This window comes from Lepidochelys kempii, chromosome 11 (assembly GCF_965140265.1).
Source record: "Lepidochelys kempii isolate rLepKem1 chromosome 11, rLepKem1.hap2, whole genome shotgun sequence".
NCBI classification, from domain to species: Eukaryota; Metazoa; Chordata; order Testudines; family Cheloniidae; genus Lepidochelys; species Lepidochelys kempii.
The window spans coordinates 33,001,099-33,017,442 of NC_133266.1; the positions used below are offsets into that span (position 1 = coordinate 33,001,099).

A 16,344-nucleotide genomic window follows, 5' to 3' on the forward strand; every position below is an offset into this window, starting at 1 on the left:
AGGCTTTCCCACTCTTTATCTTTAACCCTGTTAGACTCCAACCCCAACCAGACCTAAAGCAAATTATGGAGCTAAGTCAACAACTTCTGCAGCAAACACTGCTGTTCCCCAGTCTCTTGTTCAATTATGAGATGGGTCCTGTTCCCACTGCACTGCTTGGGCTAAGATCTGGTCCCTTGAGGAGTGCATCTCTTTGAGTTCCTACAAGACCTTGACCTTTTGGACCGGTAGGACAGAGGTGGGCAAACTACGGCCCGCGGGCCACATCCAGGCTGCAGGACCCTCCTGCCCAGCCCCTGAGCTTCTGGCTCAGGAGGCTAGCCCCCAGCCCCTCTCCTGCTGTTCCCCCTCCCCCCACAGCCTCAGCTCACTGTGCTGCTGGCACAGTGCTCTGGGAGGTGGGGCTGCGAGCTCCTGCTGGCAATGCAGCTACAGAGCCGTGGCCTGACCCGGTGCTCTGTGCTGCGTGGTGGCATGACTGGCTCCAGCTGGGCAGCACGGCTGCCTGACCTGGTGCTCTGGGAAGCGCAGCTGTAGCATCGCCAGCCACCAGTGCTCCAGGCAGTGCAATAAGGAGGCAGGGAGCGGGGTTGGATAGAGCGCAGGGGAGTTCAGGGTGGTGGTCGGGGCGGGGGTGTGGACTGGGGTTGGGGCGGACAGAGGGCGGGGAACGGGGTGGTTGAATGGGGGCAGTCAGGAAGGAGAGGGAGGGTTGGATGGGGCGGTGGGGGGAAGTCAGGGGACAGGGAACACAGCAGGTTGGATGGGGCAGGAGTCCCAGAAGGGCGTCGGGGGCGAGAAGCAGGGGGGGAGGGAGGCTGGATCTCTCAGTCACTCCTGAAGTTTGTTTGCTCTCTTGTATTCCAGCTGCAGCAGCTGCTTCAAATGCTTTTGCATGGTACTATATTGTCCGATCACAGTGTCTTGGTTGGTTGATGGCTTCTGTCAACTAGTTCCCTGTTCCCCTTAGCTGTCTGGTGGCCATCGGCCTGGCATTTCTTGGACTCTGAATCCCATAGCTGTTTTAGCAGCACTACCTTCGCCTCTAAAGCAGCGAGGGAAGATCTGATTTGGACATCATACCACCTCCTCTCAGCCTAGACTCTATAATTGCTGTCCTAAACTGATCATTACAATTTGTGCTATGGCTTTGACTGTCTTCAATTCAAGCTCTGTCCCAATCTCAGAGCTCTGTTTTCCTTCTAAAATAGGGGTTCCCTGGCCTTGTGTATTGGCCGCCACCATGATTGGTCTCTCCCCGTGAGGCTGTGTTGGGCTCTGGTCACCTTTTTCAGGTGTCCTGTCCAACACTTGGAGTATTTTAAACATCTGTCTACGCACCCATAACTGTTGGGCTTCTTGAATGCAACCATATGCTTTCTGCTGAGGAAGACCCTGTTAAGAATATAAGAACGGCCATACTGGGTCAGACAAAGCTCCATTTAGCCCAGTACCCTGTCTTCAGACAGTGGCCAATGCCCAGTGCTTCAGAGGGAATGAAGAGATCAGGTAATCATCAAGTGATCCATCCCCTGTCGCCCATTCCCAGCTTCTGGAAAACCAAGGCTAGGGATACTTCAGAGCATGGGGTTGTATCTTTGACCATGTTGGCTAACAGCCATTGATAGATCTATCCTCCATGAACTTATCTAATTCTTTTTTGAAACCAGTTATGCTTCTGGCATTCACAACATCCCCAGGCAATGAGTTCCACAGGCTGACCATGCATTGTGTGAAGAAGTACTTTCTTATGTCTGTTTTAAACCTGTCGCCTATTAATTTCATTGGGTGACCCATGGTTCTTGTGTTATGTGAAGATGTAAATAACACTCCTCTATTTACCTTCTCCCCACCAGTCATGATTTTACAGACCTCTACCATATCCCACCTTAGTTGTCCCTTTTCTAAGCTGAACAGTCCCAGTCTTTTTAATCTCTCCTCATATGGAGGCTGTTCCATGCCCTTCTTTGTACTTTTTCCAATTCCAATATATCTTGTTTGCGATGGAGCAACCCGAACTGTACGCAGTATTCGCTATGCGGGCATACAATGGATTACAAAAGTAGCATTATGGTATTTTCGGTCTTATTATCTATCCCTTTCCTAATGGCGCATAACACTGTTAGCTTTTTGTCTGCCGCTGCACATTGAGCAGATGTTTTCAGAGAACTATTCATGATCACGCCAAAATCTTTCTTGAGCGGTGACATAATTTAGACCCCATCATTTGTATGTACAACTGGCATTATGTTTTCCAGTGTGCATTACTTTGCATTTATCAACATTGAACTTCATCTGCCAGTGCATTGCCTCTCACCCAGTTTTATGAGATCCCTTTATAACTCTTCACAGTCAGCTTTGGACTTACGTATCCTGAGTAACCTTGTACTGTCCGCAAATTGTGCCACTTCCTCTATTTATCCCCTTTTCTAGGTCATTTATGAATATGTTGAACTGCACAGGTCCCAGTACAGATCCTTGGGGGATCTCACTATTTACCTCTCTCCTCTGTGAAAATTGACCATTTATTCTTGCCCTTGTTTCCTATCTTTTACCCAGTTACTGATCCATGAGAGGATCTTCCCTCTTATCTCATGACTGCTTACTTTGCTTACGACCCTTTGGTGTAGGACCTTATAAAAGGTTTCCTGAAACTCCAAGCACACTATCTCTTCTGGATCACCCTTGTGCACATAGTTGTTGCCCGCCCCACCAAAGCATTCCAATAGATTGATGAGGCATGATTTCCCTTTACAAAAGCCATGCTGACTCTTTCCAACAAATCGTGTTCATTTATGTGTCTGATAATTCTGTTCTTTAATATAGTTTCAACCAACCTATTTGCCTGGCACTGAAGTTAGGCTTACTGGCCTGAAATTGCCAGGATTTCAGAGAACCTCTCTGGAACCTTTAAAAAAAAAATTTGTGTCACATTAGCTATCCTCCCGTCATCTGGTACAGAAGCTGATTTTAAGTGATAGGTTAGATACCACACTTTGCAGTTCTGCAATTTCATATTTGAGTTCTTTCAGAACTCTTGGGGGAACTCCATCTGGTTCTCGTGACTTATTACACTTTAATTTATTAATTTGTTTCAAAACCTCCTCTACTGACACCTCAATGTGGGACAGTTCCTCAAATTTGTCATCTAAACAGAATGGTGCAAGTGTGGGAATCTCCCTCATGTCTTCAGATCTTGGATATCAGACATCTCATACTCGATGCAGTTAAATGCTTAACCCTGTCTCTTCATCCTACCTTGATGGGATAGGGATTTGAATCCCATTTCTGGCACAAATTTGTAATCAGGGCATTCACTGCCTGATCACCTCCGAGTATCTATGTGTGGTAATGCAGTCCTTTTCTCACGTCTGGCACCCCCTGAAGGCTGCCAGCTGACTTCGGCAGGTCTTCAGGGGCTTGGCCCTCCAGCCAGGTCACAAAGTCCAAATGAAGCCCTTTCTGGGGTACTAAAGAGTCCAATAACAAACAGTCTATTTGCCCTCGCTAGGGTCTTCAGCCCTGGCTTTGGGTGCTATAAATTCAGCGCTTTGTTTAGGGTCCAAAACAAGGCCAGTCCTCTACTTGGGGTTTACATACTTAAACTGTGGCTATTAGGGGTACCTGGACTCACCCACTACTCTGGGTTCCAACTATGAACAGAAGTCACGTACTACTTACTCCAATCTGTCACTGCTATTTTCCTGGGTCTCATCCTACTGGGCCCCTTTTATCTTCAACCTTATCTCAGGCCCAATTCCCTCAGGTTCTTCTCTACCTCCAGTCAAGAGAGGAGCACCCTTTTTCAGTCCTCTGGTCTCAGCCAGAAACTGACCTCCTAAGGTCCTGCAGCTTCTTTTAGTTAAGGCTACTGGGCTCTGATTGGCTGCTTCCATGAGGTTTCTCTAAGCAGGCCTGGAGGACCCACCTCTGCTGTTCCTTTCTTGTCACTTCACTGCTTCCTGGGTTGGGATGTATAGGACTACAGGGCTACCTGTATGGAGCTGCAAAGGCCAGATACACCTCAGCATGCTTCCAAAAAGGCTTCAGTTTCAAGAATGAAATAATAAGCCTTATGGTAAACCATTTGGGAGGGGAAAGGATTAAATACAATAACTATATCCTGGAGTAACACATACGTAAACCTTGGACTTTGTTTGTTAAGCCCATAGCTTACTTGCACTCAGATTTTAAAAAGAATTTCACTGGAACAAATGGTGTGGAAAGGACCTGAAAACAGAAGTGGGTAAGAAAAAGAGGTGTATATGCTAGATATTGGTGGCTATGTTGCAGCACCTCTTTGCAAATCTATGGAAACCCTTCTGCATGAACTCACTGGTTCGGGCTCCACAGGTCTAGGTCTTAGCAATGACTAGCCACTCTATACAGCCGGCTCCTCAGGCAACCTGACTGAAATATCCCAAAGCTGTAAAGTTTTGATCTAGACTTGGGTCGGAACTTCTCCGTAGTCTGGGATGTTTGGGTCCGACTTTTGGTTGGGGCCCATTTCTAATAAAGAGCAGTATTTGATACAAGGGATGAAATCCTAGCCCTTCTGAAATCAATAGAACTGCCCAGCTAAACAAGCAAAATATATATTTAAGTAAGTTTTAACATAACTACACATCTACTCACCGCTTATATACTTCTGTTCTGCCATGTCTGTGATACTCAGCAAATCTCCTCCTTGTGTCTGACAGGCAACACGTGCCTCATTCCAAGAAAGAATAGAAAAAAGATTGAACTGATACCAAATTTGGGTGTCAGGGTTCTTCTCCCAAAAAATATCACTACCAGGCTCTGTGTGAAAATCAGTTAAAAACAACACGATGCAACAAGACAATTACAGAGAATGCTATAACAATCTAGTTAATGTTGAACACAAAAGTGAAAATGCTATTGAAGCATGAGTTTGAACTAATTTTCAATGTTCCAGTGTTAAAATCACACAAGGAAATAGGATGTTATGTGAATTTTAAAGGAGACTTTCCACCAATGTAAATTAACTGTTCAGCTTTTCACAATGTTAGTGAGTACTAGGGGGAAGGTCCTCACCTGGTGTAAATTGTCATAGCTTCACAGCAGTCAGAGCTATAACAATTTGCACCAGCTCCTACAAGCGTAATGGTGAAACTAACTCACAGTGAATTTTGTAGGAACTGGGCTAACCCCCATCCCCACAGCGAGAGGGGAAAGGTAGTTACATCTCCCCTTACCCAGTACCCAAGAGGACTCTCTGTTAAGGGATGAAACACATTATGAACAATTAATGAAGGCAAGGCTGATAGTACTGCTTATTAAGATTTCCTGATATTTCCCCATTATAAAACCCTGTTTTCACTTGATTATTACTTTGCTGAACTCTAACCATTTGGGCTTCAATTTTCCACCTTGTTTGTCTGTCTCAGGCAGAATATTTGGGGGGGGGGGGAAATCTGGCCAAAATAGCTCAGCTGTTTCCGGGAACATAAGTAGGGGAAAATATGTTGATCTACCAATGTTAAGAAATTCTGGAGACCTTTTCCTTCAAAAAGCTGATGTCCCCTTGGCTTTGGAGTGGGGATTTGAAATTTGGCAGTGGGTGGTCTTTGGTGTCATGATGTGTCTTTTGATATCTGTGATGGGGCAGTTGCCCCACACTATCAGAAAGCGGGTTAAAAGCAGCCCTAGGGAGGCTGTGCCAGAGCCAACTAATTAGAATGGGTCTGAGGGGAACAGCCAATCATGGCCCAGCAGGCTCATATAAGAAGGGCTGCAGGGCAGAGCAGAAGGAGTCACTCCCTGGAGCTTGAGGAGGAAGGTAGACTGGGGTAGACTGGCTGCCTTGCAGGCTGAGGGCAGCAAGCACCCGGATATAGCAGTGCCGCAGGCTGAGGCCCTGAGGCTAGAACAAAGAGGGTGCTTGGGCCACAGGGAAGACAGAGGGGATGCAGTAAGTGGCTGCTATCTACAGGGTCCCTCCCGCCCTGCTCCTCGCCACTGGGGAAGTGGCTAAACAGTAGACTGCGCTTGCCACGGAAGGAAGTGGCTAGACAGTGAACTGCAGCTCCCCCGGAAGGGGGCAGAACCAAATGCCAAATACTGAGCCTGTTAAAGGCAGTGCGTGACCAAAAGCAGTTTAAAAGGTATGCTGTAGTCAAAAACAGTCAAGGCCCTGTACAGAATGAATCATCATCCACCTGCATGCTGTGGAGAAAGTCTCCATAGATAGTCTGGATGGGTGGGCTGGTAGAAAGGCAAGGGTATAGTCAGTGGAGGTTAGTGGACATCCCTTGTATTCATATTTTGGTCTAGGGATCTGGATTTGGGTCTCCGAGATAAGCATAAAGAATTATAGTAATGGCTATAATTCTTTGAAGAAACATCCATACTAATAGAATGGCAATGATCTTGCAATTCATAAAACAGCTTGCTCTCCTTGAACTAGTGTATGACATCAGACAAACTTTTATTACAAAACAGAAGAAAAGCAGTACCTACCAGCATTTGCGCAAAACCCCCATTTTTCATCTCGTTCATACTGACTTGTTGTGGCACACCAGTAAAATTCCCTGCTCTCTCTGGTACATTCGAAGTACCATTTGTTCTTATATTTAAATGGAAAAATACAAGGGAAACCAAGAGAATTTCCCAGCAGGGTATATGTTTCTACAATAAATAAAATAAAAAGGAATAAAATCAGGTTAGGGAAATGGAAAATCTGTATCAGTCAAATATTAGTTTCTTTTCTACTTTTTTTTTAAACTTGATATCACAGCAATGCTGTTATTAAGACTACAGCTGCATACCCTACATCAGCAGAAGTTTATTTTTTAAACAATTCCATTCAACCTAAGACTTTCAGGCAATTTTTCAGAACTGTGGCCCTGATTTACTACTATAAAAATGTATATGCAAAAAGTAATTATACATACAAAATCTGCATTTGTGACTAATTGTATATAAAAATGTCCATGCAATTGCCTGATCTGCATGCACAAATCCTTTTAGATACATTTTCAAGCGCAGGGGGGCTTTGAACATCATAGCCTTATTTGTATATATTCAAGGCCGAACAATTTAACCCCCAAGAATTTTATGGATTTCTATGTTCTTGAATTTTCCCTGTTTATTCCTCTCTTCTATAGTTCCTTGACACTAGAATTTTAATAAGTGTATTTTAGCAAAGGAAAAAATATTTTACAGTGTGAATGGTAACAATCTGACTTTGGGGAAGAGTAACCAATGCGATTTGAATTCACGATATCTTTGGTTAATGCCTTTACAAAACAATCTAGATATTTTTCCTACTACATTTTCATTAACAAAATATTGAAAAAATTAAGTACATCTGAAAGCTGCAAAGAAGCTTTACCTCACTAAATAATTTATTAACTTCACAGTATTGACCTTCAGTAAAGGGGAATTTTTAAAGCACCCCTTTTTTTTCTTTTGCATGAAACTAATATTTGTGAAAAGTGCTGGACTGATAGCCTGGAGATCAAAGTACTCTGTCTACACCTCAGGCACAGCATACACAGTGTTAGTTTCCCAGAGCTGATGGCAGTCTGCCTCAAAAAGGGTGGGAGAGTAATTTATTCACTATGAATCTCGTTCAAAGCCCAACAACGTTAACGGGCAGTGTGATAAACATGGGAGATAGCTGTATTATTTTTATGAATATTATACATACCTCATTCTATTTGATTACTATCATGCTATCAGTCCTGAGTGATTTTTTACACATCAGCAGGAACCCAAAATCAATGGCTGGAAGTAGCCAATCACCGGTATTTAAACGATATAGGTGTCAATACCTTTGAAGATTTATCCCTATCATGCTCTGATCAGCAGGCTGGCTTAGCAACCCCAAAAGGGTGGGGGAATCCAAGTGGGGAAAAATGAAGTAAAGGGATTTAGGATGGATTAAAGCCTCAGCCCTGAACCTCAGAGGGAGACGGAAGGGGGCAGTGATTGCTGAGAAGACACCGATCCTCCTCTCCCAGATGTTGGAGCACAGGGATGAGCCAGGCCTACCTAAATCTTGAGAGAAATGCTGAGATTAAGTAAGATAATGTTTGTTTAGGCCTTTTTGTTGTTTTACACCTTTTCACTCTGATTGCTATGTTTCTATAGATGCATAAATACTATTTTGTTTTAATGAAGCTGTTCTAACTCACTGCATTTTTATGCTGCTTACAGCTCCCGACAGGAAGTCTATCTCAGGGGCCAAACCTAGTTGGACCTGCTGAGCAAACATGGTTTTGCAAAATGGGGTGCTGTAATCTGGAGAATCAGCCTAACAGTGGGATAAATTGCAGGAGAGAAGTGCAGTTGCTGGCCGTCACTTGAAAAGGGTCGTCATGGAGAGACTGAGTGAGGGGTCAAATGTTCAGCTCATGCTGGAAATGTGACGGTGAAACAATTTTATCTCTGTATCTTTGTATTCTTTTTATGAATGTTAACATATTTGGATGCTTGTATGGTCTGCAAATATGGAAACCTATACTCTTTAGTTTATATGCCACACCCACCAGTTAGCCAACACCAGATCAAAATACCCCTAAACTTTAAATGTTTGAAATCTGAGCCTGGATCCTGAAATTTGCTCTGGGTCCCTCTCTTTCTAATAGGAAAACCAAAATACCAATCTCCATACCCCAGTGTTTCTGGTGTTCAAAATCCAGATCTCGAGGTTGCCAGTACTCATATTGCTACACTGAATTGTGACCTCTAGTCAATTTTGTATCTTACAGACAGGAGCCTATATCTTCACTAACTTGCTCTCACTGCACTGGGGAGGTGAGGTCACTACTGCTGGGCTTGGTGGGGCAATGGGGTGGCTCTACTATTCTGGGGCTCTGCCCTACTCAGAACAAAGAGGCACCTGGAAACTGCACACAGCTGCTAGTGCTTCCACATACTCAGGAATGCTCCTGTGCTGCCTGCAGTTCCCTCTTTGGTAGCTGTGCTATAGAAGAGAGAAGCGGCAGGCTCAGGAGAGAACAGGGACTGCCACTTCCCCTGGAGGATCGAGAGGGGAGGACAGCTGATGGTGCCTGAAAGGGAGGAGGAATAGGAATAGGGCTGGTTGGAGGAGGGCATTGGAATCTGCACAGGTGATGAAGGCTGCTGGAGCCTTCAGGGGTTGGGGGAGAGGGAACATGTGGCAGCTTGCTTGGGCTTGCCTGGGTTAGGAAGAGGGAGCTTCTGGAGCCTGCCAGGGAGCAACGGGGTGCGACTGGAATTACCAAGAAGAGGGCAGACTACAATTTACACAGGGAAAGGAAAGAAACTGGGGAAGGGAGTGCGGAGCGCTTAGGAAAGGTGAACAGGGGGTCAGAGAAGGAGAGAGGGATATATGGAGTCCATGTCAGGAGGAAGATAGAGAAATTCCCTCCTGACATTTGTACACACACGTTTTGTGTTTGAGGTTGACTTTTCCCTCTTGAAACATAAATGCATGCACTGAAATGGAAGGGGAGGGAGGGAATGATGGGATCTGTGAAGAATTTGAAAGTCAGCACCAGACTCAAAGTACTTTATGCTTTTTTAAAAATCAAATCTCACGATTATTTGTAGTTTGCCTGAGGATTTTTAAAATCATAGGGCTTCTAATACTGGGATCCTGATCCAACTTGTGGTGCTTTATAATACTGTATATAAAAAAAACACCCCCCCACCACTAATTTAAAGACTCAGCATGATACAGGTCAGGAATGATGATGATACATGATACAGATCAGAAATGATAATGTCTCACCTTGCTTCAGGGAAACTACAAAATTCTAATGGCAATGCGAATGGAGACTGTTTTATTTTTACCTTGAAATGGACGTTCACAAAGATCTTCATCATAGGACATGTATTGCTTCCACTCGTGATTAGTGATTCTTTTTGCCACAATGTGTTTGCCATTTTCAGCTGCTAGTTTGTATTGTGATGCACCAACCAACAGCTTTCCATTACAGTTCCACCATAATGAATGCTGAGCAGAATCACATTCTAATAGGCTTAATGGTTGCTCTTCATTACTGATGTTCAGTCCTAGACAAGTGCTTCTGCCTATGTTGAAAAGATGACGTTTCGATACCCATTTCCACAACATATATTTGGAAAGTTGATTGCAGTCTTCAAGAACAAGTTTAACTGTATCTGCTTTAATGCACAGGTTGAGATGTTCACTTTGGATAATAAACATCCCTTTGTCTGGGGAAAAAAGAGGTTTCAGTTCAAGATAATCTGCAAAAAAGCATTATACGTTACACAGGACCAGGGCCTTAGTTTTGACCATTTGAATTAAAACATGCTTAGCTTTTACAAAGAACTTTGAAATTATTTTTCAAATTACATGTAAAATATTAAAAACAACTGGTACTCCAAAGACAAGAAAATTGTTCCAAGTGGCTGGTGGCATGAAAAAAAAAATGCATTAAGCTCTCAGCCATCCTTCATAGCCCAATGCAAACCCCCCCACCCTTTTATTTAAGGCTAGTACTTCTGAACATACTCTCTCTCGTTTTTGTTTTTAAGTATCCAGCACTGTGACACCTATTTTATGTTATATAAAATGTTAACTACATAGGCCAAGACTTTCAAGAGCGATCAGTAGTTTTTATGCTCAGTTGAGACATGCTCAGCGCTTTCTAAAAATCAGGACTGTTCAATACAGCTCAAGCTGGCCACCCAAATAATGAGGCACCCAAAATCATTAGTCACAAAATCTTGGCCATAGAGTATTCATAGAATCATGGAAATGTAGAGGTAGAAGGCCCCCCGAGAGGTCATCTAGTCCATCCCCCCTGAGCTGATGCAGGACCAAGTAAACCTAGACCATCCCTGATAGGTGTTCTTAAAAACCTCTAATGATGGGGATTCCACAACCTCCCTTGGAAGCCTATTCTAACTATAACCATAGTTAAGCTCTGGAAAGATTTTCCTAAAATCTAACTTAAATATTCTTCGTTGTAGCTCAAGCCCATTATTTCTTGTCTTCCCTTCAGTGAAGATGGACAACAAAGAACAGTTAGAGGTTCTGCAAGTTTGCAAGCCTCAACGAGAAGAGTCAAAGCATAGGACTGGAAGGAATCTTGAGAGGTCTCATGGCAGGACTAAGTATTCTCTAGACCATTCCTGAGAAGTGTTTTGTCTAACCTACTCTTAAAAATCTCCAGTGATGGAGATTCCACAACCTCCCTAGGACAATTTATTTCAGTGCTTAATCACCGTGACAGGAAGTTTTTCCTAACGTCCGACCTAAACTGCCCTTGTTTCAATTTAAGCCCATTGTTTCTTATCCTATCCTCAGAGGTTAAGGAGAACAATTTTTCTCCCTCATCCTTGTAACAGTTTTCAAGTACATAAAAGGTTATGTCCCCTCTCCAAGGGTGGCAGAGCCTTCCCAAAAGTAGGGGGGACAGGGGCCCCCACCCCTCCTCTTCCCCCCAAGGCCCTGCCCCTGGCCAAGCTGGAAGCTGGAGCAGGGTCAGAAAGCCTGGGCCCCTCCACTTGACGGGCCCCCCCAAGAGCATCCCCAGCCATGTCCTTGCCCCCCAGACCCCCTACCCAGAGCAGGTGGAGGCTCTACAGCTCCTCACAGATGCCCACACGGCTCTTACCCCAACCTGGCTCCGGCTGGGCGGGGCCTCAGAGCCACAGCTCAGCCATGGTAGAGCCGCCTGGGCAGTTGTGGGGAGCTGTGAAACCTCCATCTGCCCTGGGTGGGGGGCCAGGGAGTGGGGACACAGGCCGGAGCTGCTCTGGGCCCCCCCCGCCCCCTGGACAGTTAGAGGGTCCGTGGCTCCTCACAGCTGCCTTGGGCTCTGCTTCCAGCAGGTGCAGGGCCTCGGGACCATGAGAAAAGTGGATGGGCCAGGCACATCCACTTTCAAAAAGTGGGAGAGCCATAGTCCCTTGCCCGCCCCGCCCCCCGCCAGTGCCTCTACCCTCTAGGTCTTCTCTTTTCTAGACTAAACAAACCCAATTTTTTCAGTCTTCCCTCAGAGGTCATGTTTTCTAGACTTTTAATCATTTTTGTTGCTCTTCTCTGGACTTTCTCCAATTTATCCACATCTTTTCCTGAAATGTGGCACCCAGAACTGGACATAAGACTCCAGTTGAGGCTTCATCAGTGCAGAGTAAAGTACAAGTGTAATGCCAACAGACCCAGGTCGTTGGTATGCAGAATTGAACCGGGGACCTCTGGAGCTTAGTGCATGAGCCTCTACCACATGAGCTAAAGGCCAACTGGCTGTAAGCTAAGGCTGTAGCACAGACTCATTTTCTCTCTCTCTCTCTCTAAGTGGTCTTGGTGCCACTAGATGGGACAGAACATCACACCCAGCAGGTGTGTGGATTACACAATAATTACTTATATCTTGCTTACAACACTCTTGCTAATACATCCCAGAATGATGTTTGCCTGTTGTGCAACAGTTACACTCTTAACTCATTTAGTTTGTGATACACTATGACCCCCAGATCCCTTTCTGCAGTACTCCTTCCTAGGCAGTCATTTCCCATTTTGTAAGTGTGCAACTGAATGTTCTGTCCTAAGTGATGTAAGTACTTTGCATTTGTCCTTATTGAATTTCATCCTATTTACTTCAGACTATTTCTCCAGTTTGTCCAGATCATTTTGAATTTTAATCCTATCCTCCAAAGAACTTGCAACCCCTCCCAGCTTAGTATCATCTGCAAACTTTATAAGTGTACTCTCTATGCCATTATCTAAATTATTGATGAAGATATTGAACAGAACTGGACCCAGAACCGATCCCTGTGGGACCCCACTTGATATGCCCTTCAAACGTAAATGTCAAACGCTGTAGAATTGCTGACTTTTCTCCATCCAATGCAGGGAGATGGGCAAGCCTAGTACAGGAAACACATACTGTGGATAAAGCAATATGCATAGGTCATCATTCTATACAAAAAAAAAAAAAAAAAGTCAGACTGCCGGGGTAAAAGGCCAACAACTGATCAGCACTCTCAGTTCCTGTTTACTATGTTCAACGCTGCTACAGGGCGCCTTCACTTCCCACAAAAGGCAGTGGGAAACTTCTCATGCTAGTAATGAGAGAGTTTTACTCCCCTCAGAAGCAGCAGATGCGAGAGTCGTAGGGAGTTGCTCGGAATCAGGAGAACTTCACTGTCCTCTGAAAAGACACTGGGAAGGAGAGCAATGGTGAAAACCTGATGGGAAGCCTACAGTCTGTTGTCCCAGGATAAAAGGCAGCCATTGAGGTGGGAGAAGGGATCTTTGTTTTCTCACCAAGGTCCATCTTCACTGCAGAATTAACCAGGGCTCTTACTTGGGAGTTGTCCCTAACCCCAATCCTGTCCACACACAAAAGACTTTTCTCTCAGTGTGATGGTACTTTCACACTGCTGGCCTATCCTAGACGTGTAGGCTAAAGCCAGAATGTGAGACTTTCACTCAGGCTGGTAACACTCTTACTCTGCAGTGAGGACACAGGCTAGATCACTTAGTTCTCTACTCCCTCCCACAATTCCCCCATGTGCCCAGAAAGCCAGATGAGTTCTCCCACAATTCACTGGGAAAGAATCATGCAGCAGCTCAGTTTACCGCAGCACAGAGTACTATGGGATTTGCCACCCAAAGTCCTAGTGCAGCACACCAGTCAGGTTCTGTAGTGTGGCTGCTTGCGTCTCAGGTAGGTTCACCCTGGTGTGAACACCCAAACACTTAACTCTGCAGCAAAGACATGTCCAAAGGCAGAGAAGAGAAGCAGGGGAAGCTATCAGAAGGGTGAACAGATGTGCATTCCCCTCCGCAAAAGCAGAGGAAAGAAGAGCAGACCTCCATCCCTCTGCCTTCTGGCAGGTGGGAGCACCTAGCATGGAAGAATCCTTATGCTTCTCCCCAAACTTGTAATTGCTGGGGTGTGGAAAGGAACATCTTCATTCCCCTCCCTAAAGTTCAGTACAGAGCCCTGAGGAGAGTGGGCTTCCCTCAGAGGAATTGGGACAGCACCACTATTCTCCCCCAAGACAGTATAGAGGACATGGGGGAAGCTGGCACAGCGGTGAAACTTTTCTCCAGAACAGGAAGGAAGAAGCAGAGAGGACTCACTAGAAGAGGCGAGGGGTCTGTTTTGAAAAATGGAAAGTATTTCCCAGTGTAACCTGGTGATTATGTTCGCTTCCCAAATGAAAGCCAGAATCCCATGCTGCTGCCAAAGAGCTACACATGTAAACATGCTGTCAGTGTGAACACATCCCCCAAACAGGCTGAGTGCAGTCTACAACTGCAGGACAGAACAGGAGGAAAACAAAAAGGAAAAGGAAAACTGCAGGACAGGAGGAGGAAAAGGAAAAAGCAACAACATTAAGCCCAGGGCTGGTCAAAGCAGCTGCACTTCGCACTAGTTGCTCTCAACATGGCTCATTGCTTCACTTACTCAAAAAGTAGGGCACTTGGTCCTGACTCAAAGCTGCATCGTCTTCAGCCAAACTGTAGCAAACTAGCAGCATGGAACAAACCAGAAGTTGGGTCTGCACACACAGCATTTCTGCAGAGTAACAGCTCCTGGCAAACACTTTCCCGTGGACTTAGTCGATGGAAGAATACCACACTTTTCAGGGAGAGGGCGATCCTGGATATGCAGCTGTTCCTCAGACCAGCACACCCACTCCTCCTCCTTCTCCTGGATTGATGAGGGGGGCGGGACATGCAACCCCCCACCTCCAGTAACAGCAACTGCTTTCTGAACAAGGGGGAGGGACATGTCCCACCAGCCCCTGCCTGAAGAAGGGAAATGCAGCAACCCCACCCTGTGAATGTGTTTCTGCCTAGAGGAGGGACATGCAGCGCCGACTCCCTCCAGCCCTGGCTTGGAAAGTGAGATGCAACTTCCCCCAATCTCACCCACTCTGCCCTGCAGCCCGAGGGAGGAAATGTCAGGGACCTTCCGAACCTCCACGTCACTGCCACATGCAGCCCGAGGGAGAGGAAGTGAAGTGCCCGCACGCTTCTCTCCTGGCCCCCAAAAATCCCAAGTGACGTACAGGCAGCTCCCCTGCTCACCCCACCCTTCCCGCTGGTCTGAGGAAGGAGAAGTGCGATGCAGTTTTCCCCAAGGCAGCTTTATCTTCATTCCCCCACCCCCACTCCAGATTCAGAGCAAACTTGTTGGGACTTGGGTGACGTTCTGGGGGCCTCTCTCTGGGGAGCTGATAGGGAAAGAGGTCTCTGTTTAAAGAAAGAGGGACATGCTAAACAGAAGGGGGAGGATAAAAGTCTAAATTGAACTGTTAGCTGGTATAAAGTTAATGGCTGGTACTAGTACACTTCTAATCTAATGGTATTAATACATTTCTAATTAAGAGGTCAGGACAATGTTTTTAGTGCTAGAAAGCAAATTCAGACTAGATAGATATTAGCATGAAATGGTGTGCAGAGCACTACACAAGACTGCATCTGTGACTGGGGGTTAGCCAGCAGTGGGCTCAAACTGACTACAGAGCAAAGTCTGACATGGGCTCCCTGGCTGGCGAATGGCTCAAGTGACACAACTCAGACATGCCAAATTAGAAGACATGGATTTACTCTGCCCTGTACCCAATTGCAAGTATCCTGAAAAAGAGCAGGAAAAATTATAGGAAGACACTGAGTGGAAACAGGCAATACAGCAATTCTTGGTGGCAGCGTCCGGTCAGATGTACTGACTGGATTCTAAAAGTCCAAAGTAACTGCAGGCAGCACAGGAGAGAGTGGCAGCCTGTCACCTGGCTCTGAAGTGGCAGCTCCCACAGCACCAGGCATGAACCAGCTTGGGCTGCCCCTTTGAGGAGCATGGTTTGCAGGGCTGCAGTGGAGGACAGAGTGTGGGGAGGAGGGGGGCTATGGCAAGGGGGTAAGGTGCTCCGAGCAGGCATGGAATGTTCCCTGGAACAGAAGGAATGTGGACTGCTCCACCAGCCAGTGTTTCCCCAGCCCGCACTCTCAGGCAGCTCCAGGGCGGGGAGGACCCGTGCGGGTGGGGATGGGGATTGCTGGGCAGCAGCGCACAGGGAGGCAGGAGGGCTGCATCCTAGTTCGCAAGCAGGGTGGCCTGGCTGCTCCCCTGCAGCTGCAGTGCTCTTCTGCACTCCCAGGCAGCCTGCTGAAGCTGGGGTTTGCACGTCCCTTGGGGCTGCTCACGCTGGAGTTGAGGCAGGAGAGCAGTGAGCATTGAGGCCTGGGGGGGGGAAGGCGTGGGGCCAGTTTTCAGACTTAGAAAGTTGGCCACCCTAGTTACCAATTGAGTCGTTTTCCAACCCCCCCGTCCCTGAAAATTCGAACAGCCCCCTCCCCCATTTCAATTCCTGGGGGAAGTACTGGGACAGAACACAGATGGGTAG

At 46.2% G+C, this 16,344-nt stretch overlaps 1 protein-coding gene across 2 annotated transcripts in view; it reads right to left on the reverse strand.

The window, feature by feature from the left end:
• Window positions 1-14,747, reverse strand: part of PLA2R1 (phospholipase A2 receptor 1) — a 72,574-nt gene extending 57,827 nt beyond the window's left edge. For both annotated transcript variants that reach the window (XM_073305599.1, XM_073305600.1), the window contains exons 1-4: window positions 14,403-14,747; window positions 9,805-10,188; window positions 6,481-6,648; window positions 4,636-4,800 (exon numbers count right to left, since the gene is read on the reverse strand). In XM_073305599.1, the coding sequence (XP_073161700.1) occupies window positions 4,636-4,800; window positions 6,481-6,648; window positions 9,805-10,188; window positions 14,403-14,511 (826 nt within the window). In that variant the 5' untranslated portion in view covers window positions 14,512-14,747. The remainder of the gene's footprint in view (window positions 1-4,635; window positions 4,801-6,480; window positions 6,649-9,804; window positions 10,189-14,402) is intronic.
• Window positions 14,748-16,344: the final 1,597 nt, after the last annotated feature.